Source organism: Populus trichocarpa, chromosome 1, assembly GCF_000002775.5.
Source record: "Populus trichocarpa isolate Nisqually-1 chromosome 1, P.trichocarpa_v4.1, whole genome shotgun sequence".
Taxonomy (NCBI): Eukaryota; Viridiplantae; Streptophyta; class Magnoliopsida; order Malpighiales; family Salicaceae; genus Populus; species Populus trichocarpa.
Window position 1 is genome coordinate 49,410,276 of NC_037285.2, and position 27,356 is coordinate 49,437,631.

Below are 27,356 nucleotides of genomic sequence, written 5' to 3' on the forward strand. Positions count from 1 at the left end.
TATGTTCTGGCCATTGATTTTATTCTTATGCTTCTCAAGTTCCACACAAAAACAAAAAGGGAAACTTTAAGAGTTGATTATAGCTACAGAATCGCTCTCAAACTCTAATTCTTAGAAATGTTGTTGTTGTTGTTGTTGTGTAATTTTCTCTATCAACTTCCATTTTTCCCCTATCAAGGGAGATTGATAAAAAAACATTTATCATGAATTTTTTTTTATGTTTGGATTTAATCAAGAAATTTCTTAAAATTTGAAGAATAATAATTTAAAAATTACAAAACAGTATATTAATTAAAGAGGTTTATCCATTTTCTTATTTTTTTTTAATTAGGTTTGATTCATAGGACTCGCACCTAATTAATAAAATTCATTTAATTTCTCTAAATATATGTGAGATGTTAAACCAAAATTCAATACATGTCCGATGCAACATTTTATACTTGGAATAACCCTCCAAGTTTAATATTTAAAATATTAAAATAATATAATTGAGGTTTAATATTTAAATAAATAATTTTAACAAAAAGTAGATAAATAATAATTAAAGCAAGCTCTTTTTTTTATTTTGGCTTGTCTTAGTGACAAGATTAGAGCTAGGATAAGCATGGCGGGTGGGAAGCCAGCAAGACTCTGTCAGGTCTTCTCCAAGATAGCCTGTAAGAGGCTAAATCTATCCGCACACAAAATAAAAAAACGCTACATATTTATAAAAGATTAATAAATTTATCTGAATATTGACCTTAAAATTAAATATCTAAGGAAACAAACTTCTTTTATTACCCTTAATACTAGAATTAAATGTAACTGATGAGATCACAGGCATGTCTGAACAATATTTTAAATATATAAAAATTAAGTTAAATTATACTTAATTTATTTTGTTTGCAAATTATTAAGCATTTAAATTAAGTTCTAGTAATTAAAATAAAAGGCAAACACTTTGACAATACTCGTGAGCAACGAGAAAGATGAAGACATGCAGTAATACATTGCTAGTTGTACATATATGTATTTAAAGCAAGATCTAACTTGAAGCAAGCTCTTCCTCTTTATGTGTCTCGATGACAAGATCAGACCTAGGATAAGCAAGACAGGTGAGAACCCAACCAGCCTCTATCTGGTCTTCTCCAAGAAAGCTAGCATCAGACTGATCCACAATCCCTTCCACGATCTTCCCAGCACATGAAGAGCAAGCACCAGCCCTGCATGAGTATGGAAGGTCAATACCTTCCTCTTCAGCCTTGTCAAGGATGTAGGTTTCATCAGAGCATTCAATCACCTTTTCACCATCAGGAGTGATGAGCTTCACTGAATATGTTGCCATTGCCTTTACACGTCCTCCTCTATGACCGGCTTTTAAGCCAAAAAGAGACTGCCCCACCTTGGGAAGAGCCGGCCGTGGGCTTGTCACAGCTGGTTTTTGGTGAGTGAAAGAGGCGCTCGCCATGGCAGCTACAGATGTGGAGGCCATTTTTCTTCTGGATTGAAAAGTGTCGGTACGTATAAGCTAAGAGTTTCTCTCTGTGATGAAGTGTGGGAGGATTGTTGAAGTAGTATATAACGTGATGCCGTGGAACCCTATCCGCCACAAATATATGCAAGCTTTTGTGGTTTGCATTATCTTTGTATATATGTTTATTCAAAGACAGATGAACACAGTGCTCGTGGGGACGGGTCGAAACTCGAAGTTTCTAAATAAAGTTTTCTACGATTTATATACAAAGCTAAAAGCCATACTGCAGCAAAGAGAATACCGTACACTCTCTTACAATTGCGGATTGGAGTGCCTTTTTTTGAAATTTTTTATTTTGATCCTCTTTATTTTGTGTAATTTGGCCCTTTGGAGGATAAATTAGCCCCCAAATTGCATATGTTTTTAGGAGGGAGGATTGAATTGAAAGCCGCCCCTTTCATTCTGAAGCAGCATAGGTCACACACGGAAATTTTGCAGATCTCATGAAAGAAAGGTTTGACTGGTGTCATCTCTGAGGACCATGACAGAGAAACTGAAGGAGTGGAATAAACAGGTGTTTGGCAACATTTTCATGCGCAAGAGGCTGATAGAGGAATAGAACCAAATTTTATCCCAAGAGGAAATTTTCTGGTTTCAGAAATCCAGGTGCCAAAGGTTTTCCTTTGGGGATAAAAAATCCTCTTATTTCCACGCGAAGACTGTAATCAGGAGGCAAAGAAACAGAATCAGGACACTGAAAGACGACAATGGTAAGTGGATTTGGGATGAAGATAACCTCAAAGAGTTAGCAGTGGATTTTTATCATAGACTTTTCACTAGGGAGGAAGATTTGGCTCCTAGTTCCCTTTACATGGTGCGTTCTCTAAACTAGAACAGAGGAATATAGACAACATGATGACACCAATTACCGATGAGGAGATTAAGAAAGCCTTATTCGAGATGAAACCTCTTAAAGCTCCAGGGCCTGACGGATATCAACCATTTTTCTATCAGTCGATCAATGGCTTGTTGTGGGACTTGCAGTTTGCAAGTATCTCAGAGATATTACAGAAGGTAAGGAGGATGTTGTAGAAATCAATCAACTTCTTGGTCCTGATTCCGTCAAGGTGGACTTGGGGAAAACTTATATGATAGACTAAGATGGGATTTTATTAGAGACACTTTGATGGATGTTGGCCTCCCTACCATGTTTATTGAGCTTATTATGAAATGTATAGAGACTGCATCTCTTCAAATTCTCTGGAATGGTTATCTATCTCAACTGATAGGGAGAACAGTGGATATAAGGTCAGTAAAGTGGGCCATCTGTGTCTCGCCTCTGTTTTGCTGATGACATGCTATTATTTGCGGAAGCTGGTGAAGTTCAACTGGATTGTGTAATGAGTCGCCTGAATATGCTAAGTATTTCTTCCGGCCGGCCAGAAAGTGAGCATAATAACTAAGACAAAGGTTTTTTCCCCTAAAAATGTGGCCTCCAATACAGCGGATTAATAAGCAAACCTATGCTTACATCGTTGAGAACATGCAGCAGAAGCTAGCCGGCTTGAAATCAAGAAATTTATCTCTAGCAGGTAGAATAACTCTTTGCAGGTCAGTCCTAGCAAATTGAGAAAATATCCTTATTGGATTAATTAAGGATATTAAATAGATTGCATGATTTATGTGCCTCCTATTTGACCAAATAAATAATAAATAAAATTCATGAAAAAAATATAAAATAACCACAGCTTTTTTTACCCTTTTTCTAGCTTTTTTTTCTTTGTAAATAATTAGTTGTTAAAAAATAAACTTATATCAAATCCCTGTCCTCTGGCCCAATCCTAATTCGGTCTAACAGACAGGATGGCCCGATTCTTGGAGCCCTAATTAGCAGGCCCATTATTTAGCTTTCGTGAATATAGCCGTTGCTTAGAAATCTTACCGTTGGAGCATCAAATGTAACCGAGGCGTTTCTCAACAATTTAAATATCAGAAAACTTTCTCCCTCCCTCAAAAATCAAGCGATCTAATCTCTCTTCAAGTCTTCCTCTCTCTCTCTCTCTTCAAGTCTTCCTTCAAGCAATCTATCAGAAAAACTTCCCATTTTGGTTTTCTTATATTTATTTACATCCTCAAATCCTTCTAGTTCATTATTCTGTTTCCTTTCTTGTGTTCTTTGCTTCTGTTAATTAAATTCTCCTGAACTTTATCTCATTTCTGTTCAACAATGGCTCAAATGAAAGATGCCCACATCGTAGAAATCCCAGTAGATGAAGAGCACCAACAGAAACTGATATGTGCCATGAACACAATAAAAGCAATTCAAAACCACCCATTAGCAGAAATTTCTAATAGTCCGGGCCATCTTTTGCTTCTCAAGCTATGGCAAAGAGAAGAGGATCTTTTTGGCCGTAGAATTGCTTTGAAAGAGTCAAGAATGGACTCTATCAAGCGCGAAATCTTTCAACTTTGTTGCTTCTTTTTAGTCTTTCATGGGTTTTTCTTAACTATTTTGTTTACCTCTTCTGTTGATAGTAAAGAGCATTCTTGCAAGAATTGGTGGATACCTTCTCTTGTGTCTGTCTGTACTTCGCTTGTATTTGTGTTCTTGGTTCAGGTCAAGGTTTGCAGGTACTGGAAGGTGTGGAGGCAATTGCAAAGAGAGAAGAATGATAATAGAGCTCTTACTAGGTGTATTCAAGAGTTGAGAATGAAAGGGGCTAGCTTTGATTTGTCAAAAGAGCCACTGAGCGGAAAGAAAATGAAGAGCTCAAGTGTTGAGATCAAATGGAAACCACTTACTTGGTGTTCACAGTATTTGATTACAATTTGTCTTGTTTGTTTCACAGGTTTGGTGTTTCCTGCTTCCAAATTCATGCTTTGCTGATTCTGACCAGGGAAGGTTGCCAGCCTGTGGGTTTCTCCCGAGTTGGTGCCCAGACTGAAGGTAAAAACAGTATCAGATGTTTTGTCAGCATAATTACCCCTAGGATGTTCTTTTTCAAGCTGTTGGGATTTGACCGAATGCTTTGTTCCTGCAGGTTGTGATGATCTTGTTTAATCTACAACTACGTGGAATTTGCTGGCGAGTTCTCTGATTAATAACTCGAAGGTAACAGCGAAATCATGCCAAATAACAATTACAGGAAACTCGGTAATTGAATGTTAGTTCATGTTGCTAAGTATGTCTGTCTGTTGTGTTTTTGCAGGTCTTTTCTGCACCATTCATCCAAGAGTTTGTGGTGCTGGATTTCGGGAGGTTTGATAATGTCATTGCGTCATCGCCGTCTTTGATCTCCTCGAGGGGATGAAGCATTTTTGGTCCGATCATTTGTTAGTTGGAGTTAATTTTACTGACTAAAAAGGAAATCGGTCAGATTCTTCCTGAATTCCAGTGCGGATGCTGAAACCAGAACAATGATGCCTGGTGTACAGTAATAGCAATTCCCTTCTGCAAAATGGTGCAAGTTCAATTTCAATTTCAATTACCCTAGCAATTCCATCTTGTAGCAGCATCCATTTTCTGCAATGTTAACTTTGAGCAAACAGAAGACATTTTATGGGACATTTGATGAGGCTGTTGGCACCCTGCTTGCGACTGCAAATCCTTGCTTAGCTATAAATGATAAAGTCTTGTACACTTCCAGATTGTTTTTGAATAAGCAGCAACACAGCTTGTGTTGTGCGTGCAGTTCTAGCTGTACAACGTTGAAAAATTCAATTCTTCTCATCAATAAAAGGATGTTTCTTTTCAGAAATTGGATCTTGCAGCATCCCTCTGACTTGACTTGACTGAGACAATTGCATTTTTTTTTTATCAAGGTCACTACAAATCTAACAAGAATACCATCTCAAAGCCCAATTTTCACCACTAGCATAGAAGACATTGGTTGACAGATGCGCTTCAAGATACTTTTAGCACGCTTTGTTTTGGCACGTTGCTATGGGATTCCTCCCAGCCACAGGAAATACGGAGAAGGATAAACTGCATAAATCAATTCCATGGAACCATATTCAGTAAAGCCATCTAACCACTCCTGCCATGCCTGCTTTGATGCTCACTCGCCTCCTTGACCTTCCTTCCACAATCAAGATGCGCTGACTCTCGATTCCTTCGAGAGTCAATTGATTAAATTTCTCCCATAGCCCAAATTAAGCATTAAAGAGTTCCATGTTTTCAATTCAGAAATTCAAATTTTGCTTCTCTGATTGGCCTGACTTTTCTTACATGCTGTAAGATATTTTTAATCGCGCATACAAATGGAGTAACAAAACTTGCCAAAAAGTTCATTTAGAGGCGTAAAGAAAAGCATACTATTGAGATCACTACAGTTGCATGAATCCAAGGTCAACATATCCAAAATTTAACTGGGAATACAGCAATCTTGAAGAATCCCAAAAATGTAGGCAGTATACAACAATGTGCTTCTTCACTAATATAATTCAGGCGCTCTCAAAGCCAAATATTCGAAAAACACCTGCAATGGATGCCATGAGAAGACAATAAGGTAATTTCATCAAACCACCAAACAGTTAGTGAGCACAAGTTCGCCAACTGCTTTAATGCAAAAAAAAATCCAGTAAGAATTTCAATACCTTCATCAGTCTGATATTTGTTCTTGTCATCCCCAGCATAAGCAAGTAAATTGTACTTGGGGTTCCACTCCACACTGTTCATGGCAGCACGGCATGGGATTTGATGCACTGATCGCCCAGTATGGACATTGGACTGTGAAACAACAGCAGAAATCTTGTCAGTATCTTGTTGATTATGGGCTGTGGAAAGCAGTTAAATGAGTGGGTATAAACTATTAGCAAACTGGAGAAATGCCATCCCACATATAACTCTTGAGAAGAAAAGGAATGGTTGACATTGAAAAGAACTAAGTGAGGAAGTTCCATGAATACATACAATATCTATGAATAAGTCTTCACTGGCAGAAGCAATAAAATCTCCTGTGTGATTGAAGCTTATTGTCCGGACAGGCCATCTGAGAGATTACAAAAAGGTTATACCATGCCATATCATGCATTTTATCAAAGTCATGTGAGAAAGAGGAGCATCCAAATACACAGCATACTAACAAAAAATAATCACCACTTACTCAAGTTTCGTAAATGTTCGCACGCAAAGCATTTCTGAGATATCCCAAAGGCTGACTAAGGAATCAGCACTTCCAACAGCAAAATATCTATCACAGTAGAAAGATGTTTAATCAATGGTTCCATGCTTCATATATGTTTATATGAGACTGTTAGTATCAAGCTGTTGTTACATGTGAATCGCTCACAAAGAAGTTATACAACTTGAAAGCTTACCTTCCTTTTGGATCAATTGCAATGCAGTAGCAACCAGCTGTATGAGCCATGACAGTTTCAAGTGGTTGAAGAGATGGGTATGATAGTACTTCAACAGTACCTGAACAGATTGGATAAAAAGTAATGACAATCTTGAAAGCATAAGCAGCGAAATGAAAATTAGCTCAGAACATCAAAGGAAAAGCAATTCCAATAGTCGGAATATAATTCTTACCATTCCCAGTAGTCAAAAGGAACATCTCCCCTGTCATGTTCCAAGCAATCTCATTTACCTAGAGAAAAAAATAAATAAAAAAGTTTGGAGTGTTGAAGTATTTGACATGAGAGGGATTCAGAAACAATCCATGTAACAGGTATTGGCCTTGTATCCATGCTTCCACACCGCCCACTCTCTCCTCAGCTAATGTAAGATGTAAGATGCACCCCCCCACCCACCATGCACACTCAGAAGTAAAAGATTCCCTCTGTGACCCTTAAGAAATTGAGTGACAAGGAATTCAGCCTAGGGAACATATGTCTAAGGCAATCTGATACAAATAGGAGAGAACTAGATTACCTCATAATTGAACTTCCTCCTATGAATTGGCTTAAATTTTCGAACATCCAGTATAGTTAGCTCATCATCCTACAGCGAATTCAACGACAGAGTAAGATGATCATGCAATGGAACTCTATAAAGGTCATGCAACTAAAAACAAGAATATACTTTTTCAAATGAGATATCAGTGTAGGGCATACCCTATTACCAACAGCAACATGAGTGCCATCAGGCCTGTAGGTGATGTTTATATTCTCCCCACTAAGTTCTGTTTGCTGTGAGCACTTCCCACCTGCAGAACCCAAAGCTCAAGTGAGCATCTTTGTTAAGTGAATCAGTAATAAGTTAGTTTCCTTTTAAATTAGTTTCTGCCTTCAAGCAGCTCCATAAACTAATATTGTTTCTCTGGTAGTCTATTGATGAAAGCAGAAAATGTAGCATGTATATCTTCACATTGCCTTGAATTGGAAAATGAGGCTCTCCAAAATTTCAACATTTCAATGACTACACAAAACAAAGCATTCACTTACTACGAGCATCCCATAAACGGACAGTCTTGTCACCGGAAGCAGTTGCAATTAAATCAGCATGCTTAGGATCCCAACAAAGCTGATCCACACTATCTGCATGCCCCTTCAATTCAATATCCTTAATTTTACCCTACATCGAACACAAACATCTCTAAGCAACCAACTATAAAACTACCTAAACAACTATCAAAAGCAACAAAATCAACAATAAAATCCCAAGAAATAACAATTTAGCATATTATCTCAAAAAGTAAAAGAAACCCATTAATCTACATTCCATCAAACCCAGCTTTAAAGATAGAAAAAACATAAAGTTTCAAATTTTGAATAAAAGGGAAAGTACTTTACATGGCCATGAAGATCAATGTGCCAAACACGAGCAGTTTGATCAACAGAACCTGAAGCAAGCTTAGTTCCAGTGCAATTCCATGCCACTGAGTGAACCTTTCAAAACCCACAAAAAATCACTTAATCAAGACATGAATCGAAGCCCAATTTACCAATTAAGAGAAGGGTTAAAAGTAGGGTTTACTGAGTTAAACCTTCTTTTTGTGACCTTGATACTCTCTGCTATGGAGATTCTTAAACGGTATCGTTTCCTCCATCTCTGCAAATTAGAACTTGTGAAGTAGTCAAATGTCAAACACTCAAAACTGCTAACGCTGTGCTTTTCCTTCTGTTCTTTTTGGGTAAATTACATTGAAGTTTATGATGTTTGAGTATTGTTTGACGTAGTCCTTCTAGCTTCCAAAACTTGCAAAACGAGGGCCTCTTGTTTTGGGATTTGTAAGCGTTGTTAACATGATTGCTTTATCTCATCCATGTCAAATTCAAAATTGCCATGGTATTTGTACAATTATTTTCTGATGATTTAGAAAAAACATATATATATAATAAAAAAATAAATCTTCAAGTCTTAATTGTTGATGTGGGCTGCTGGAGAGATTTAATAAAATATAATGTTATTACATGAAAATTTACACAACCTAACTCAAGGATGGGAGGGAGCCACGGCTCAAAGTTATTCTAGTCCTTATAATTATATATATTATTCAATCATCTTTTTAAAATAGCTTTAGTCAGTCTTACTTAATCCATAAAAAAGAAAAAAATATATTTAATTTAGTAAACTTTTGGATGAAAGGTGTGTTTTGTTTACTCTGCCACGTCAAATGATTTTAAAAATATATATATTTTTTGTGTTTTTAAATTATTTTAACAGTGTTAAAAATAAATTTAAAAAAATAAAAAAATAAAAAAATATATATTATCTTAATATATTTTTAAATAAAAATATTTTAAAAAATAATTATTACTGCAATAACAATTACAGCTATAATAACAGGATAATTGATAATAAAAATTGAGAACTAGTGATTGCTAAGGTGGAGGACCCATGATGACATTTTTCTAAATTTGTGAGAGTGTGGATGGTGTAAGTTATCCATCAAATATGTCATTAGCCTATCAATAAAACCATTGTTTTTTTTTTCTTTATAAAAAAATATAATATAATATTTATTTGTCTTTCCTTTCAAATGTATTATGATATCTAAAATTAATTTATAAAATTGAATTTGTTTTTTAATTTTATTCTCTGTACTATTTTTTTTAGATTTGGTACCATTCTTTTTCCTTTTATTTTTTTTATTTAGGATAATTGTTAAAATTGATTTATTTTTTTTATGATTTCACCCTCTTTTAATATATTTACATATCATATTTTATCCTTATTTTTTTATTGCTGTTTTTTTGCCTTGTCAAGTTTTTTAAATTGATAGTTTTTTAGTTTATCCTTTAACATTAAATTGAGTTTCTTAATTAACCCCGAGTTTAGAATTTAAAAGGTTGTGAATTTAAGACCTTAACCATGTTTAGAAGATTCATCCGAGTTTATTTATTTATTTATTTTTAAAAAATAATGGTGAGGGAGATAAAAGTCAAATTAAAGATCAAGTTTTGAAGGAAGAAGAAAGTACAAAAAGAAGAATTATACAATTCTCGAGAAAAAATAAGAAAACCCTAAAATTTGTGAAATTAGGGTTCATATAGAATTTGGGAGAAATTGTTAATTATTAAAAATTTTGACATGGAATAATGATTATAGGTTATTAGTGAAAGAAACTTCCATGAATTGAAAAGAAAATCCTAAGGAAACATAATCTATAAGTTCGACTAACCATGGTTTATGGTGGGGGGTGTATTTACTCTTACCATTATCATATAATAAAATGAGATGGGGTTTTGTATGCTAATTGAAGAAAGATGAGAAAAACCTCAAATCTTAAATTTTAGGGTTTGTGAAATAATTGGGGTAACAAACATTGATCCTTTGAAATTGAATAAGTAAATAAGTTTAGAGTGTGTAATAAAGAGAAAGAAACTAGAAAATTAAAGAAAAACCTAGAGAAACAAAAATCCCTAACTTCGGCCAAGGGAAGAAATCTTGGAGAGAGGTTCTTGTTTAATTCTTGTGTGTAATCAGGGAAATTAACATATCAAGAAAGTAAGGAAATAAGGTTAATGCATGAAAGAGTGTTGAAAGATAAGGTTTCTTGGATTCTTGAAAAATATAGTATTAAAAATTAAAGGAAGAGCATGTTTTCTTAAAAGAAGAAAGAAAAACATGTTTAGGACTAAAATTATAGGTAAGGATGATGCAAGATGAAGAAGAAACCATAGGGAGGGAAATGATGGTTTTGGCCATTATAGGAGAAGTGAGATCTATAATTTACAATGGATGTTTAGTTCATAAGATTGAACAAGATGAAAGAGCTCTTGAAATTTATAGAATATACGGATGTATTGAATTAATATAGGGGCTGATTTGTATTACACCATTTGAAGGGGTGTAAGGGCTATTATTAATGAGTGTTAACATGTAATTTTATGACATGTTGAATACCCAACATGAGTGGGATAAAGACTGCCTAAAGAGCCTTAAATGTTAAAATGAAATGAGGTTATTAGAGGGACTCATTTTTTAGAGACTTTAGGGTTGTTGTAACAACCCTAAAAGCTTATGTTTAGGGGGCTAATTAACCCTACAAAATGATAGAAATGGAGCTGGAGTGACAGCTTTAGGTGTAGAGTTGTTAAGGGATCAAAAATATCTACAAGAAATTAAAGCAAGACTGTTGTGACAACCTTATTATTAGGTATGATGGAGCTGATTTGAGCATCTCTAAAAACATAAATAATGAAAATCTAAAGTCCTATACATAGTGACTAAGATGAGGTAAGTTTAGGTTAAGGTATTTAGCTTGGGAAAAGCTAAGAATTTTAGGTTAATGAGTAATTATGTGAATGTGAAATAGTGATCTAAATTAGATATGAAAATCTTACATACAAATTGTATAATGATAATTTTGGGTTAATGGGTAATCATATAAATGTGAAATAGTGATCTAAATTAGATATGAAAATCTTACATACAAATTGTATAATGATACTTGTAAGTTGATAAGAAACATTGAAAAAGTAATGAATGTGAATGTAAAGAATGATGGGATGTAATCCTTGGTATTAAAAAATGATGGTTACTTATGGCTTTGTTTGGAACATGAGGGGTATCGACTGCAGGACCACAAGCTAGCAGAACAAGACCACTAAAAGGAGCAGGTAGGTGTCTACCACCTCATCTTTATATTTTAAAATCTTGTTTATGTTCTAAAATTTTCAATGATTATCACTAAATAATGATATATTAAATAAAGTATTGAAGTATTCATAAAATTAGAATAAAGTTAACATGACTATTTGGTGTCATGGGTTTACATGGTTAAATTCACCTAGTTAGTATCATTGCTATCAGGTTGGATAAAGGATACAATGAAAGGTAACCTTGTATTTTGTTTTTTGTTGGTTAAGATAAACAACCACAAGAGGGGCATAAATATAACAACCAGCCACATGAGTGGGGGCAAAGGGTAAAGTAGTCAGCCATATGAGTGAGGTTGTTGTATATATATATATATGAGTTGTTACAGTTGGTATCAGAGCACAATTATAATTTAGTGGACATATGGTTAATATGGAATCGTGTGTATTTGAGGATGGTGTGCACCTGTTATGGATCTAGAACTGATCTATCTTCCTTCTAGGATAGAGATATAAAAAGAGAGAATGTTGAGATATAGAGGCGGACCCCTTGGTTGATAGTGCCTCTCATGTACCTTCGATATAGGTGCAATCTATTCAGGGGGAGTCGTCGGAGCTTAGAGATATTTCAACATCGAATAGAGTTGAAATACCACCACTAGTGGCGACTGCTGTAGAGGTACAAGTAAAAGGACCCCCCACAGACAGTGCTTCCAGGGGTTACATTGATGTACCCAAACCTTGCCTATTGGGAATAGGTTGCAAATGCCCTTATGTCTGGGATGGTAGAAGTGACAACTACTGGGGTTAGGAAAAATATGAATATTATGGTGTATTTGGTTAAAAATACGAGGGAGATATGTTATGTACCTTTTCTAGAGGAGTATGATACTGAGGTAATTGGATATTGACTACGAAAGGTTGAACAATCATTTTTGCAGATACCGTTTCTAGTAGATGTACAAGTAGCCTGTGTGACTCAATTATTATCAGATATGGCTCATTTGTGATGGGCCATGGCGAAGGAGAGAAGGTCGAGTGAGAACTTGACTTGGGGAGATTTCAAGGTTGAATTTGAAACTAGATACTACTCAAAGCAGCATTGGAGAAACAAATAACATGAGTTTCTAGCTTTGAGGCAGGGAAAAATAACAATATTTGAGTATGAGAGGTTGTTCCAGGATTTTTTTATATTCTTTACCACTATAATACCTACAGAGTACCATAAGATTGAGAGGTCAAGTGATGATTCTAAACATGAACTCAGTAAGGGATTAATTACTTTTTAGCTTAAGACAACGAGAGAATTGATTGAGGTAGCCCAGCCTTGGAAGTCATATGGATTTGTTATCTTTTTCTCATATATTATATTGTATTTATGTTAAATTGTTTTGTAATGCGATGCAAACAAAATATATTAAGTTGTTTGAAAATAAATTGTTGAATGATATTACTTCTTGTAATGAAATTAGTTTGGTACATGATGGATGGCATAAGAATACCCTTTCCTTTAATTAAAAAAAAAAAGAAAGAAGGAAACTTCCAAAATAATTTGAGCAAAACAAATAATTGAAATCATATCTTAAGTAGAGTTATTTTACTAATATTTTTTTTTAATAATCGAATGTATTAATTAAAAGATGGTGTTTAATTTAATTTAAAATATTTATCATGAAATAATTAATGCACGTAATTTTCTCTGGTCATCAAAAAGAAATATTTCTATCGTATTTTGTTACTCAATTGCCTTCAAAGGAACAAGAACTAATACTTAACAACACAAAAACTCCAAGGACTAAAGAAAAAAAGAACTCCCCCTCAAATTACCTTCCATGATTGTCCTTACCTTCCATGATTGTTCTTCTTTCTTTACAGGTGCCGTAAACAGTAAAAGTCAAAAATAAAATAATAAAAAAGGAAAAACAAAATCGGTGACTACTTTAATATTCTCATATTATTTTATTTACGTATAAATACAAATTCCACCGACGCAGGAGAGAAGATACAGGGAGCAGCGAGTCTGGTAGCGGCCATAACCACAAGCACCAAAAAATAAGATAAAAAATAAAAATCATTTCTCCTTCCGGCAGCCTCTCTGCTGGTAGCCGCTCGCTACTGCTGCTCTATATATCAATAATAATTCTAATTGATTTATTAAAAATCTAACAAAACGGATATCTATAAGGATATTGATTGGAGTACTGATAAAATGACCACCACTGGCGGCGTCGGCGTCGGCGTCGGTGCTGGTCGCTTTATGGCTTACTCTCCGTCTCCATCTGCTCCTCACTCGCCTCATATCTCTGGTCTTCGCTCATCGGCAGCTTCCTCTGCTCTTGTTGTTGAGCAAGAAAAGTATAATCTCTCTCTCTCTTAACTCTTCACTGTCTGTTTTATAAATCTAGAGAGATCTAGATCTTTCATTTTAGTTGAACAGATCTAGTTTTTTTTTCTTCTTATCACTAGTCTTGAGTCTCGTATTGTTTTGCTGTGGATTTTGTTTGATCGCTGACTTTACTGCTGGATTTAGCGATTGATTTATGTGGCTATATTGATGTGGTAACTCGTTTTGGGCTTCTGTTTGTTACTGTATTTTGTCATTTTTTTGTTGTTGATTTCTGTGTGTGTTGTGTTAAGCAGTAAATTTTGTAACTTTTGTTGTGTTTTGTATCTGCTTGAGCTCCGAGGCCCAATTCTGATGATTGTGAATGATGTGTTTATGAAATGGTTTCTAATAGTAGTAGATTTACTAAATGATTGATTAGTTATGTGTATCTCCGCAGCTTTTGTATTTCTAGCATGGCAGTGATTGCATGTACGAGGATATTGGCGCAACTGCATGGTTAATTGATACTTGATATGTTTTTGTTAAGCAGATATTTGTCGGAGTTGTTGGCAGAGCGTCACAAGATTAGTCCCTTTTTGCCTGTGCTTCCTAATACCTACCGGCTGTTGAACCAAGGTGAGGTTCATTGTCACGATGCCTTTTCATGCACGTAGATCAAAGCATGTATAGTATTCAAAAATGGATATTTTTTCCGCTGGATTCTTTTCATGGTTACAGGAATAAGAAATGATTGCAATTGTGGAAAGTGGCTGCCTATATGGTGTTTGCAGTGTAGACACCTATAAATGGAAACTGAATTTAATATCTGGCATTAGACGATCAAGATGTACCTGTACCTCAAATCGCAGATACTTATTTACCAAATGTGCTTCTATTTGTTGTGCTCTCTACAAAATGATGAAAAAGAACTCAGTTTATGAATGGATTTTGCATACATGTTACAAATTAATTTCTTATGAAGTCATTCCTATTGTTCCTCCCTGACAGTAAAATGATGATGGGGTTTAGAATGGTTGTACAGCATTACTGGTGATTATATAAATGGTTCTACATACTGTGCCAATATGTAGAACTTAGGGGGCTTTAACGATTGACAGGTCACACAAGTTCTGTTTTTTTCTTCACTCTTCTGTTTTCTTGATGAAGGGAGTGAATGGTTTTGCCTTAACAAAATGGACGGAAAATATCTAAGGTGAGTGGAAATTTCAGTCATGTACCGGGGCAAGTTCATTTATGATCCTCGATTCCATTTTGGATATCTTGTTTAGTTTGATGGATTAGGTATAGATTAACATTAAGCACATCAATGACACTCACTATTGACAGCTCTTAAATTAAAGAATGACGATGGCTTTGGGGGAGGCACCAATTAGCTGTACAAAGGCTCTTAGGTTTCAGAAAGATATTCGTACCAACTGGATGCTATATAAGCATCTACTAGGACCTGTTGGAGGAGCGTAAGGATTGCTTATAACAGATTGACTTGAAAGTGTATATAGTAACTTGCAAATAAGAGGATTTCTTTTAGAGTACTAGTCATATATGCTTTTGTCAGTTGATTGTGTTGCATGTGGCTAATTGGCTTGCATTCTTGTGAAACTGTTAGATAGTGTGTCGTTGTATCATTACTATATTTCTCATATGACATTGTAGTTTAACTTGATTGGCATTCTAGATGTGTGCTACTGGCTTTATCCTCTGTCTAGAATCCTACTCCTTCCCCACTTCATATCCTGGTTCTTTTCCTTTGCAATCCTTTCTGAGCATTGGCTGTGATAGGTTAGGTGGTGGTTGAAGAGGGTGCACAAATGAAGTAAAGAGCTCAATGGTGTTGACATAGATTAAAGCATTTTGAGGTTTTTTTTTTCTTAGGAGTTGCAAATTCGTTTTTTTAGTCTACTATAGGATTTTATCTTTTGTGTTAGGTTTCTGTGTTTAACATAATCATCTTTGGTGTGGATTCAACATCTGAATCAACAAGCAAGACACTGTTTTGATGTTTTGGGGTGGGTAATACCGATGGCGAACAGCCTATTAGATTTATTAAGAAAACGAACTGGTTGGTTTGTGTTTTTGGAAATGAGGCTGCACGCTTAGTATCTTTCACTCATCTTGCAGAAAGAGATCTTCCAATATACAGAGTGGGCTAGGCATAGTTGGGTTATTGGTTGTTCAAGTAACTTATCACTTGGGGACATCTTTGACATCTCAAGAAGCTGATGGTCAATGTGATCTAAAACTCTGCCTGGTTTTCTTATAGACTCTGCTTGCAGCTTATATTGGGCACCAAGTTTGGCAAATTCAGATGCTGATGTTATAGCCAAAATGGGCGGGTTGATCTAATTCTGAGCGATTTCTGCCATGTCTTGGTTTTATTTTCCCTCCCTATCTCTTGCATTATCCTCCCTGTTAGCAAATACTTGTAACAATTTTCCTATTTGCAGTGGTGCAAACTTATGGTGTTGATTAGATAGTGTTGTTTTTATGCAGGCTGCAAATTGGTAGATATACAATGTCCTTGAGTTTTCTTTACTTCCGTGACTTGAATAATTAATTTTATTAGTTGCTTTAATTCTCTGTCAAACTAATTAAAGCAAATAATGTTTTAACTTTCTTATTTGTTTAATTATGCATGTACCAGGCTATCACTTAACATTGTGATCCTTAAACTTTTCATATCAGACTATGTTCTTCTGAAAGTTTAAGTATTTCATGGGGCAAGCATTGATTTTTAACTAACTCAGTTAACAATCCGTCTTGTCTGTTTGTGGTGACTGCTAACCAATAACCAATGCTAACTGGTACATCTTGTTCTTGAAAATTGACATTTTGGAGCAGAAATATTGCGTGTAACTATGCTGTTGGGGAATGCGTCAGTTTTAGGTCAAAGTGGGCTTGAACATGCTAGCCCTCTGGCTTCTGGAGGAATATTTTCAAATGGAGCAGCTGATGCAAATGGATGGGCATCACGGTTTCAATCAGAAGTACGGATACTAACCATTAACATGACCTTTTTTTTCATCTGAATTTACTGTTTTTAGAAGCATTTCTGACTATATTTACCTTTTATGCTAACTTATATCTAAGCATGTAGTTTGAATTGCCAGGCTTGTCATGACAGGCAGTGAGTCTGAGGCTAACATCACCAAGCAGTGAAAAGTAGATCTTAACTTTGCACATCTTTCCTGAATATCACTCTTAATTATATGGTTAAACCCAATACATGAATTTAATTTCTCATTGGTGACAAAATCAAAGACCTAATACCTTTTATTTCAAAGAATTACTTCTGGCTTGGCTTTGCAATTCATTCAAGGAAGGATGCATGTCATGCTGAGTATTAAGCAACTGCTTCCAGACAAGACGGAGTTTGGTACACTTTTATGTAGAATCCTGACCCTTGAATTGATAAAAGTTGTTCAATCCATGATAGCGCTGTAGCAGAAAGCCTGGAGCCTTGACCAATCTAAAAGATGACAAGGCTGTTGAGCACACTAATACATAAGTTTCTAGGTTTAGAGCCTTCTATTTTCATTATATTTGGTGGGAATGCCTTAACATAGTTCCTGCACTGGGCCTCTTTTTTTTATGGTTGATTTGTCAACGTGTTCTTAGCTGTCATCTGCCTAGTTTGTTTGTTTGTTTCCCCACCTGTTATAGTGTCTTAAACGTATTCTGGTGGGCTACTCCAACGGAGTTGCGAAATGCTTTTGGTGCTCTATGAAGCTTCCTTGGGGATTTAATTACTGTTATGCCCACAGTATAAAGCAGGAAGCCACAAGAATATAGATAGTGGTTTTTTTGACAAGATCTGGAATTATGTTATGCAGATGTCAGGTATTTTACAGCCCTCATCAGCACAAAACTGGCTGAGCTCTCAAGGTAGCTCATCTGGTCTTATTGTTAAGAGAACCATCAGAGTGGATATTCCTGTCGACAAATATCCTAATGTACAAATCATCTGCTCTTTCCCTTGCATTTGTTTGTTTTTTTTTTTTGCATTTTCCTTTTCTGCAGCCTCTTGACACTCATCTTTTGTTGCAGTACAACTTCGTTGGGCGCCTTCTTGGTCCTAGGGGAAACTCCCTTAAGCGAGTGGAAGCAAGCACAGAGTGCCGTGTTCTGATCAGAGGCCGTGGCAGCATTAAGGATCCAGCCAGGGTATTAATGAAATTTTATTCTGTTAGTTGAATAACCTTTGTCTCAAACTTATAGTGGTCCTTAAGTACGACTTCAACCTTTTGAGGCAGAGGAGAACTAGGAAGCGGAAGTACTTTATTTTGAGATTAGTGATCAAACAATCTTTGCTGGAACCTGTAGATGATTGTGGTCCTAGCTAGTCTCTGGAAAATCTGAATGTGCATGTGCTGTTTGAGAAATTACATGCATGGTGCAAATCTGCATTTTTCAATTTTTTGGAAGATTACTTTATATATTTTAAAAAAGAATTCGGGTCAAAACTTATAACAGTTCTGTCCAACCATTGCCATCTTCTGCTTCCTAGAGTGTAATTTGTCTCCTATAAATTGTGATATTATGTCCCCTCAGATTCGTTACATGATGTGAATGATATACTGTTCATTTCTTATAGGAAGATATGATGAGAGGGAAACCAGGGTATGAGCATCTAAATGAACCTCTGCACATCCTGGTTGAGGGTGAATTGCCAGTTGAAATAGTTGATGCTCGACTAATGCAGGCACGGGAGATACTCGAAGACTTGTTGAGGCCCGTGGTAATTAACTTATTCCTTCTTTGCATATATTTAGCTTGGAAATTAACTCCCTCCTCTTCTTGCATCTAAGCTTGCAAGGCATCATTCTTTTCTTATCAGGGTTAATATTTATTTTTTATTCATTTCATGTTTAGGATGAATCTCAGGATTACTACAAGAAGCAGCAGCTAAGAGAGCTAGCGTTGCTTAATGGTACATTTCGTGAGGAAGGTTCTCCCATGTCAGGTTCCGTCTCCCCCTTTAACAACAGCCTTGGTATGAAGAGGGCCAAGACAAGGGGGTAGTGGATTCTTGAACATAGCGGGCTCTTGGAGCTTGTTTACTAGTTCTCCCAGTGATCAGCGGTTCTGACAGCACAGGTTCTCCTGTGTCAGCCAATGCTCCCAACTGCCATCGGGGCACTGGCACTGTCTGTGCCAGTTCTAACTTGTTTCTATATGAGGTGTGTTTTTATCTTCTGTTTGGGGGGGGGAGGTTTAATGGCGGTATCGCATATTAAGGGACCGGTTCAGTTGCGGGGTTGTGGTTTTGTGCTTTGCTGCTTTAGGCAGTTTGGAATCAAAGACCGCTAATGTATTAAATTAAAATTGGTCCGTACTATAAGCTTGTGATGACAGTTTTGATGGTCGATGGGAAAGTCAAGGTATGGTTTGGAGTGTTGTGTGCCCGTAAGAGTAGGCAATACTCGAATTTGTTGGAGGCATTCTCTGCCGTCTCCTATTTTAAGTGTATCTGCCCTCTTCGCCCCTTCTCCGCACCTCTCTTCTTCGATCTTTTTCGTAGTGTTCTACTCGGCTGTTATTCTAGTCATATCATGTGTCCAGGCGAGCGACAGAAATTTTATTTATGGTGCTCTGAGAAGAGCCAATGAAAATAGCGAGATCCACTCTAAAGAAAGAAATAGATAGATACAAGAAGAGAGATAAATCATAGATGAAGATAATGGGTTAGATTTTATTTTCTTCCTCCTCCTTTTCAGTCTCTCTTTTTAAAGTGAGTGAGTTTCAAGGAGTAACCAATGTAGGTTGAAATCAGCTATTCGACTCGGAGTTGAGGTAAGTTGAGATTGATGGCGATGCTGCATGGGTGCGCAGTATTTGCATGGTAATATGTAGGGCTGTGAAAAAAAACCGAGAAAACCGGAAAAAAAATAATCGAAAAAATCAAACTGTGAAAAAAAACCGATTAAAATTTTAAAAAACCCGACTAGTTTGGTTTGTTTTTGGTTTTATAAACAAAATGCATCACAAGCATGTAGGGTTGTATACTTAAAAACCCAATTTACATTACAAAGCATAGAAGGAAAAAGATTTCTTCCGAGCCAGCAAAACATAGAATGTGTTTTGATCATTTATTGAAGAGACAAAGAGGCGCTTATATATATAGGAACTTTCACGTCTGTGAATGTCAGCTCCAGGTCATCATGATTCGTCAAGTAGAGAGCTGGAGACGGGAGAATTTGCATACATTCAGTCCTCCTCATCTTCGTTGTCATCGATCCCAACCCAATTAGTGAAAGCAAACAGAAACTCCTTGAAATTCACCATTCCGTTTCTATCCCAGTCCATCTCTTCTGCAATTGTAAATTGAGGACCAAGATTAGTACCCGTTAATTTCTTCAAGCAAAAGTATCGCCCCCGTGTGGCTGAAGCAGAACTGGTTCCTCATCATGAGTAATGATCAGTAAACAGAAGCCTTGAGTACGTATAATAATTGATTGGATTCTAAGAAATCTACATTCGCGCGTTAACATGCAAACTAAACCCTAGCTTGTCGAGCAATCCACTTGGGTGCCAATATGAGACGGCTAATTATCACTCAGTAAACCAGAGCGAATTTCTTTCTTGCCTACAAGGACCTGCATTGTATATGAGCATGCTCTGATTGCTGAATGCCGTCCCAAGCACATAAATGTGACTATATATATCATTTGACGTACAATGCAAGTGACCTTTACACATGCATATCATGAAAGTGGAATGTCTAGAGAGGAGAGGGAGAGACTAACCAAATCTTTTCATGGCTATTCGTCCAGACGAACGTTCCCCAGATTCATTTATGGCTTGTACCATCTCACTCTTGCTGACGTAACCGTCCTTGTTCTTGTCTAAGAACACAAAGGCCCCAACCAGTGTTTCAAATGTGGCCTCCAAATCCGGCATGCCTATTCGTGATTTCTAAACATGTCATGGATTACAAACATATATGGCAGATAACGAAGGAAAAACACAAAATTTTGCTGTGTATTTTAATTAGAGAAGCCAAAACAGCAAGGCAAGATAACTCGAAGCCCTTATCACAAGAAAAACGAATTCTCTTGCATTGCAACACTCTAGAACTGAACTGGGAAGCTAAACAATGGGAATTCCAGGAGGGGTGATAACCTTACCTAGACTCGGCACAAATGCAAGTAGACAGCACATATAATTAATTAGAAAACGAGGTGGAGAACTGGAAGTTTGGCTGTAAAACATGAAGAGCTCTCTCATCAAGAGATAGAAGAAAATGATTTAAACTGTCAGAATCATGTGGTGGATGGAACATGCCAAGTTCGGTTCGAGAAAAAAATGGAAAGCAGTAGCTATAAATCAGAATGGCGGAGCATTAACTGCTCTATTCAGGATACAGCTTGAGGGATAGCAGGATCATCCTTGAGAAGATAGACAAGACAGAGAAGTACAATGAACTCATTGAACTTCATGCCCATGTCCTCATTAACATCACATGTCTCGAAGAGATCGTTTATTTCTTCGTCTGTAAACGCAGTCTCCAGCTTATGGAAACATTTCCGGAGCTCTTCCTTATCAATGGACCCATTGGAATCTTCATCTGCAAAGAAATAAAACGAACTCTTACCACTTGGAAGTAAACAAAGAAGAAAAAGGGATGTGTTTGTCTGTAATTTCTGTGCGTTCGTATCATGACAGCATGAGGACATGATCCCTTGAATATTAGGGGAAAGGTGCTGTAACTTGATCCATGGTTTTGTCAAGTTGAGGAAGCATTGTTTTAATCATCTGTATTGCCAAACAATCCGTCAATCTGCCTTGGAAATCAGTATTTTGGATGAACTCCAGGGAAGTAATTTGATCCTTAATTTTGGTATCGCTTAGCTAAGACTTGATTTAAAAAAAATTCAAGATATCTAGAGCATCAACCATCAAGTTAGTTTTTTAGTTAATAAAGCCTTGAGTCTCTTGTTTGCTTATAGCCAAATGAAATCTACAAAGAAGAAAACATATAGAGCGAAACTGGAGACTTACCAAATTGCTCAAAAGTAGCTTTACATTTTCTGAAGCTTTCATCTATTTTTGGGAATTTTAAGATTATGCTGTTGAATGATTTTATTGAACTTCCATGAGTTTCCCTCCGCCGCATAGCTTCGACCACTTTTGTTTCAATTTTTGTTTCCGGTATCCATGCCTTTTGAGGTGAACCAGCCTTTCCCACTGCACCTCCCATTCTCAATTAACGAGGCGAAACGGGACGCAGGAAATTCAGTGCGTTTCTGGCTGGTCACATAATCAATTGAAGATGTTAGACGTGTTCGAGCAAGCTTAGCACAGCAAAATATACAGCTCTTCCACTAGGGAAACTGAACACCAGAAAAACGTCAGGAAGGAAAATACAGAGCTAGATAGATGTTCGTGACCTCCACTGTTCCTTTGACCAAAACAAGTTCACATGATCCTTTGCCTATCAAAGACCAGATCCCAGAAAAAATAAAATTTTTATTCACGATCATTCAAGAGTTGTATGCTTTACATGTATATGAACATTCCAAAATCTGACCTGTTAACAAACCAAGTCTATCCTTCTCCCAATAAGTTTTGCATGCAAGACACATCTTTAATGCATGTAGCAGAACACCTGATCCATGATTATAAATGATAACCTTATTGAACTGATGAGCAATATCACAGCTTTATACAGCCAGATTTATGTTGGTGCGAAGGAAATAGAGCCACATCTAGCATTAACTAATTAATTTGATTGACAAGGTAATGGAATGATACCCAAGAAAACTTCTTTCATAATCAAATCGCAAGTATCATTCTCCCTGTAATATATATTCTATCAGTTGCAGTTCTGAAATCAACGCCTACAAATCAGAGCTAGCTTCAAAATGAAATTTAAAGGAGGCATAAACTCTAACCAGAAACTCACTAAAAGCAAGAAATCAAGAACCAGGACAAACCCTTCAAGAAACACTTCTCTCTTGATAATTTCCTCAGCTCCAAAAGATGGCAAAGCACACCCGTCGAATTAAAAGAAAAAAACGAAAGAGAATGATGAAAGAAACAGAACCCTGGTTTCAGTTTTTGTTTAGAAACCGAACAGAGAAAGATGAGGAGGAGATGTGAATGATATGAATGCTAAAGATAATGTTGTTGTCAAATTGAGTTGGAGGAGTTAAATGAATTATTATCGCCAAGTTTTGTGGTACACCCTACACGTACTCTCTATATTGCCGTTGGTGCTTGTACCACTCACTATCCACTTCCTCTGACTTTTCCTTTTATCTAAACGAGATCCATGTGCTTTGTTGTTTGTCCATGAGACATGCTTACAAGGTCGGTAAACAAGCCGTGGAGAAGATTATAGTCAAGTAATTGCTTTCATAATCTAAGCATTAGTGGATGATCGATCACGCCATTGGAATTTATTGAAGGGTGAAGGATGTTCACATGTTTTTGGAGATGGCTTAATTACTATATCATTAATGTCTACTACTTGAATAACAGATCACTGTAAAATGACATAATAGTTTTTTTATTCGTAGTTGATTAAATCCGTCCCAAGTCACGAGTTGGATATTAGACTATGATCCAAATTAATTTAAAATGATATATATATATATATATATATATATATATATATATATTTAAATTAAATTGAATTTTAATATTGTTGATCAGGTCATGAGCTGATTCCTCAGGTTGGGACACCCTCTTTTCGTTATATACCTGGATATTGTGTACACTTGTTCTTGGTGATTGATTAAAATAATGTTTTTGGTGGGTATGTGGCTTGATCAAGTGTAGACTAACGCCACTAAATCACTTAGAAAAGATTAATGAATGATTATCAGTTTCCCAATATACGAGGGCAACACCGATTGCAAGTATCAAACCTCTCAACTTGCTTGGGCCACAGTCAATTGTGGCCGAACAGAACAAGTTCAATATTGGTGTTGGAAAGACACAGTCCACTGGTGCCTGCCTGAAATTGCTGACTTGGAGAGGACAAACAAAGCCTAGCACGAGACAACTGCTCAGGACAGCATCGGACCTCGGAGATATGCAATGGCTTAGGATTCTACATCTCCACTGGAGACATGAAGATGAGTGTCTTTGGTCCAACTAACTAATAAATGATAGAAACCACAGAATTTATCAATCATCATCAGTGGGTTAAGTGCATTCCTTTTTCTTCGGTTTTTGAGTAAGTAATTGCTATGAACAAATCCCAAGAAAAACATTGGTCAGGGCCAAGAAGCTTCCCAGCACCTTCTTCCTCTTTGGGCCATTGCTATGGACCTTGCACAATCCATTCTTAAAGTTAAAGAACGATTTTTATCCACAAAAGCAATATGCTTAAGATAATTTTTCTGAAATGATGATATCGATGCTACGTTATTGGGATAGAAATAAAATTAATTAACTATTATCTTCTTTGAAAAAAATAAAAAGAAAAAAATGATTGAATAAAGCAAATAAGAAGGAAACAGGCATTCGTGTCAGAGACAGAGACAGAGACAGAGACAGACCGCCACAAGGCAACTTAGGATTCTCTCCTTTTTTAATTTACTTTCCTCTTTTACTATATTTTTATAAAACACAAAACTCTCTTCTCTTTTTCTCTCTGTCACCGCTGAATCAACACACCAAACCCTAATCCTAACTCAACAGCCAACACTGCCGGTAATAAACCCCGTCGTTTCCAACATAATAAGTGGTTTTTATTTTTCTGAATCGTACTTGCTGGCTTTGTTTTATTTGCGTTATGGGGTCACTAAATAAAAGTGATTTATTTTTGTTGTGTTTTAATGGGTTTTCCTGTTAACATATCTGGTATTTGTTTGGCTACTGAGAAAATTTAAGGGATTTTTACTCTGATGGGTTTTCATTTCCATGAAAGTGATTCGTGCCTCAGTTTGGTTGCTCTGATTTGTTTTTTCCTGTGACCCTTTTAGTGATCGGAAGAGAGGAGTATTTTAGAACCATTTAAAAAATTATGGGTTTACTATTATTTATATAAAGTTTTTGTCTTCTGCGGTTTAAAATTAAAGCCGTGTATTTGTTCGTATTTGATTGGATGATTGGTTGTGGATGACATATGTTGCTGACAATATTATACTAATATATGTTTTTGAAGCTTCAGAGAATTTGTGATGGCTTCCAAGAGGATCAACAAGGAGTTGAAAGACCTGCAGAAGGACCCTCCTGCTTCATGCAGCGCTGGTTGACTTCTTTACTTACCCTCAATTGTTTTGTTCTTGCCTAAGTGGAGTTGCTAGTCTTATAAGTTGCTTTCTTTGGTTTAATTATGAAATCTATATGCTTGCATAGTTAAGTTGGGGTGGCAACTGGGATTGCTTTGAATTAAAATCTTCGTTGTATTTACTTTGACTTACACGAGCACATTGATCTGAAAATTGTTACAAATGGTTAAGTGGCAAGGACAAGGAAGATTCGCTTAAAAGAGTAATCAATGAGAATCCAACTCCATTTGTTATGGAATACAGATTGTTTATTTGGTAAGTGGTGGGCTGGGGTTCAGTCATCTGTGAATGTGATTTTGTTGTGCTCATCACTTGTGGGAGTGACCTAAAAAGTTTTCATCATTGGATCTGTTGGGTGGTGGGGTAAGGTGACTATTTTAATAGAGATTGGGGTGTGGAATTGCAATGTGGTGTTGGGGACTTGGTTGTGTAGATTGATGATCACTATCCTTTTCATTTATGAGCCTAGGCCAGTCTGCAAGCTAAACATTGAAGCTGATGAATTCAGTTGTTTTTTAAGCCAAAATATATTTTATTTTCGTTGGAGTTTATTGATTTAAACCATGGCTTGTGACATACAACGCATGCTTACAGGTCCTGTTGCTGATGATATGTTCCACTGGCAAGCAACAATTATGGGCCCAGCTGACAGCCCATTTGCTGGTGGGGTGTTTCTCGTATCCATTCACTTCCCACCAGATTACCCATTCAAGCCACCCAAGGTAATCACTATGCTCATTTTTCTGATACTCCATGCCTTGCATTCCTTCTCACCCCCCCCCCCCCCCCCCCCACTCTTTCTCCCTTCCTGAACATGCTTCATTGCGCTTGTGCGCTTCATTGCGCTTGTGCACTTCATTGTGCTTGTGAATTATCTGCATTATCGTATCTGTTTTATTTGTGAATTTTCATATCTGTTTTATTTATACTGTATACATAGTCCATTGAGCGCCTGTCCTCTTTCCATAATTGCAATGTTTTCTTTTGTTAAAAAAATGGGTGTTCCTGACACTGTGATATCCCTTTGCCTCGTTTTTGCTTGAAACAATTTGCAATTGAGTGGTGAACATTCCAATGATTGAGGATGGCTTTGTGTCAGTCCTGGCTTCTCACTTTTTTTTTTTCTCTCTTTTTTAATTGACTTGCTTGATTGCCAGAGCGTGCCAGTCTGTCGGACCAGAAATGCACATCCTGGAGTGTCCTATGGCATTCATGGAGGTGCTTCTTATCACCCCCCTAGCTGAGGTTGCTTGCCACTTAGGTTATGACACTATGCATTAATATTTAGAGAGTTTTTTTTCCCAAAAAAATAGAAGGCAGTTGTTAGCTTGATGATACAATCTATTCTGTGGGCTTTTGATGTGCTGGGGTTTAAAAGTTAGCTCTCTCCTTTTTTGTTATAATTTTTTTTTGTCTGATTTGATTGTGTTCTGGAAAGGTCTCTTTCCGTACAAAGGTTTTCCACCCCAACATCAACAGCAATGGAAGCATTTGTCTTGATATTCTCAAAGAACAGTGGAGCCCTGCTCTTACAATATCCAAGGTATAATTATCTCTTCGATCATGCTTTCTTTTGTCTCTCTCTGAACATGGGATGTTGTGTTAAAGTTATATAGTACTATAATATTGATGCTAGATCTGCATTATAGTTTTATATTTGTCGCATTAATGACATTGGATTTGCATAATTGTTTTAAGACGGAATATCTCTCTCTTGTAGGTTCTTCTGTCCATCTGTTCACTGTTGACTGATCCAAACCCTGATGATCCCCTGGTGCCTGAAATTGCTCACATGTACAAGACAGACAGATTCAAGTATGAAACCACTGCTCGGTCTTGGACCCAGAAATATGCCATGGGCTAGGGTTCCACATCTGCAGGAGGGACAAAAATGTCTATGGCCCTATTAGTAAATAATAGAAACTTCATCTGGGTCTGCTTTTGTTGTCTTGGTTTTTGAAGATCAATGGGAGTTTATTTATTAATGCATGTTCATCAACAGTTAGTTAATATTTACATGAAAACCAAAATGCAAAATGTTACCTATGCTTTACTTAAATTCTGTGTGTTTGGATTTAACAGAACGTCCATTTTTTTTAATACCCTCATCAAATACCCTGTCTAGAAGCTGGCACTCCCCAGACGAGGATTTGTTGCCGGCCCTGGCCCAAAATTTCTTGGGGAAAAAGGGCTGAGGCCCTGGCATGTGAACTCGTCTGCATTATGGTGCGGTGTAGCTATTTAATGTTGTTGATAATGAATATGGATGTGCTGGGATGTTCGCTAAATTTGGCATTTGCCCTTAGCTCAACAACTGTTCACCTTGAAT

At 36.6% G+C, this 27,356-nt stretch overlaps 6 protein-coding genes across 14 annotated transcripts; 3 read left to right on the forward strand and 3 right to left on the reverse strand.

Moving 5' to 3' along the window:
- Window positions 1–822: 822 nt before the first annotated feature.
- Window positions 823–1,589, reverse strand: LOC7471708 (uncharacterized). The gene has a single exon (XM_002300549.4). It carries the CDS (start codon window positions 1,469–1,471, stop codon window positions 1,025–1,027), a length of 447 nt encoding a protein of 148 aa, XP_002300585.2. The 5' UTR covers window positions 1,472–1,589; the 3' UTR covers window positions 823–1,024.
- Window positions 1,590–3,454: 1,865 nt separating this feature from the next.
- LOC7471709 (uncharacterized) lies at window positions 3,455–5,211 on the forward strand. The gene is made up of 3 exons (XM_052449946.1): window positions 3,455–4,400; window positions 4,495–4,565; window positions 4,663–5,211. The coding sequence occupies exon 1, from the start codon at window positions 3,681–3,683 to the stop codon at window positions 4,338–4,340; it is 660 nt and encodes a 219-aa protein (XP_052305906.1). The 5' UTR covers window positions 3,455–3,680; the 3' UTR covers window positions 4,341–4,400; window positions 4,495–4,565; window positions 4,663–5,211.
- A 532-nt stretch (window positions 5,212–5,743) lies between these two features.
- On the reverse strand, window positions 5,744–8,549 carry LOC7457665 (THO complex subunit 3). The gene is made up of 11 exons (XM_002300550.4): window positions 8,383–8,549; window positions 8,189–8,284; window positions 7,841–7,970; window positions 7,511–7,602; window positions 7,329–7,397; window positions 6,987–7,044; window positions 6,773–6,872; window positions 6,559–6,645; window positions 6,366–6,444; window positions 6,050–6,182; window positions 5,744–5,931 (listed from the first exon to the last, which is right to left on the reverse strand). Exons 1-11 carry the CDS (start codon window positions 8,443–8,445, stop codon window positions 5,897–5,899), a joined length of 942 nt encoding a protein of 313 aa, XP_002300586.1. The 5' UTR covers window positions 8,446–8,549; the 3' UTR covers window positions 5,744–5,896.
- Window positions 8,550–13,427: 4,878 nt separating this feature from the next.
- Window positions 13,428–19,273, forward strand: LOC7471710 (KH domain-containing protein At5g56140). Its single transcript, XM_002299037.4, has 7 exons — window positions 13,428–13,795; window positions 14,317–14,402; window positions 16,626–16,771; window positions 17,618–17,737; window positions 17,832–17,948; window positions 18,379–18,522; window positions 18,657–19,273. The coding sequence occupies exons 1-7, from the start codon at window positions 13,650–13,652 to the stop codon at window positions 18,804–18,806; spliced, it is 909 nt and encodes a 302-aa protein (XP_002299073.2). The 5' UTR covers window positions 13,428–13,649; the 3' UTR covers window positions 18,807–19,273.
- A 434-nt stretch (window positions 19,274–19,707) lies between these two features.
- On the reverse strand, window positions 19,708–23,102 carry LOC7457666 (probable calcium-binding protein CML21). Of its 7 annotated transcripts, XM_024595758.2 has the most exons (6): window positions 22,721–23,085; window positions 22,539–22,624; window positions 21,786–22,034; window positions 21,149–21,351; window positions 20,531–20,699; window positions 19,708–20,095 (listed from the first exon to the last, which is right to left on the reverse strand). In XM_024595758.2, the coding sequence occupies exons 3-6, from the start codon at window positions 21,982–21,984 to the stop codon at window positions 19,992–19,994; spliced, it is 675 nt and encodes a 224-aa protein (XP_024451526.1). In that variant the 5' UTR covers window positions 21,985–22,034; window positions 22,539–22,624; window positions 22,721–23,085; the 3' UTR covers window positions 19,708–19,991. The 7 variants fall into 7 exon arrangements, with proteins under 7 accessions (XP_024451526.1, XP_024451508.1, XP_024451478.1 ...); XM_024595740.2 differs by lacking the exon at window positions 22,539–22,624 and having other exon boundaries at window positions 22,679–23,085; XM_024595710.2 differs by lacking the exon at window positions 22,539–22,624 and having other exon boundaries at window positions 22,721–23,084.
- Window positions 23,103–24,261: 1,159 nt separating this feature from the next.
- Window positions 24,262–27,086, forward strand: LOC7471711 (ubiquitin-conjugating enzyme E2-17 kDa). Of its 3 annotated transcripts, XM_052449987.1 has the most exons (6): window positions 24,262–24,446; window positions 24,907–24,986; window positions 25,622–25,749; window positions 26,185–26,245; window positions 26,466–26,570; window positions 26,748–27,086. In XM_052449987.1, the coding sequence occupies exons 3-6, from the start codon at window positions 25,634–25,636 to the stop codon at window positions 26,889–26,891; spliced, it is 426 nt and encodes a 141-aa protein (XP_052305947.1). In that variant the 5' UTR covers window positions 24,262–24,446; window positions 24,907–24,986; window positions 25,622–25,633; the 3' UTR covers window positions 26,892–27,086. The 3 variants fall into 3 exon arrangements, with proteins under 3 accessions (XP_052305947.1, XP_006370793.1, XP_002299074.1); XM_006370731.3 differs by lacking the exon at window positions 26,185–26,245 and having other exon boundaries at window positions 24,267–24,446; window positions 24,901–24,986; XM_002299038.4 differs by lacking the exon at window positions 26,185–26,245 and having other exon boundaries at window positions 24,267–24,446.
- Window positions 27,087–27,356: the final 270 nt, after the last annotated feature.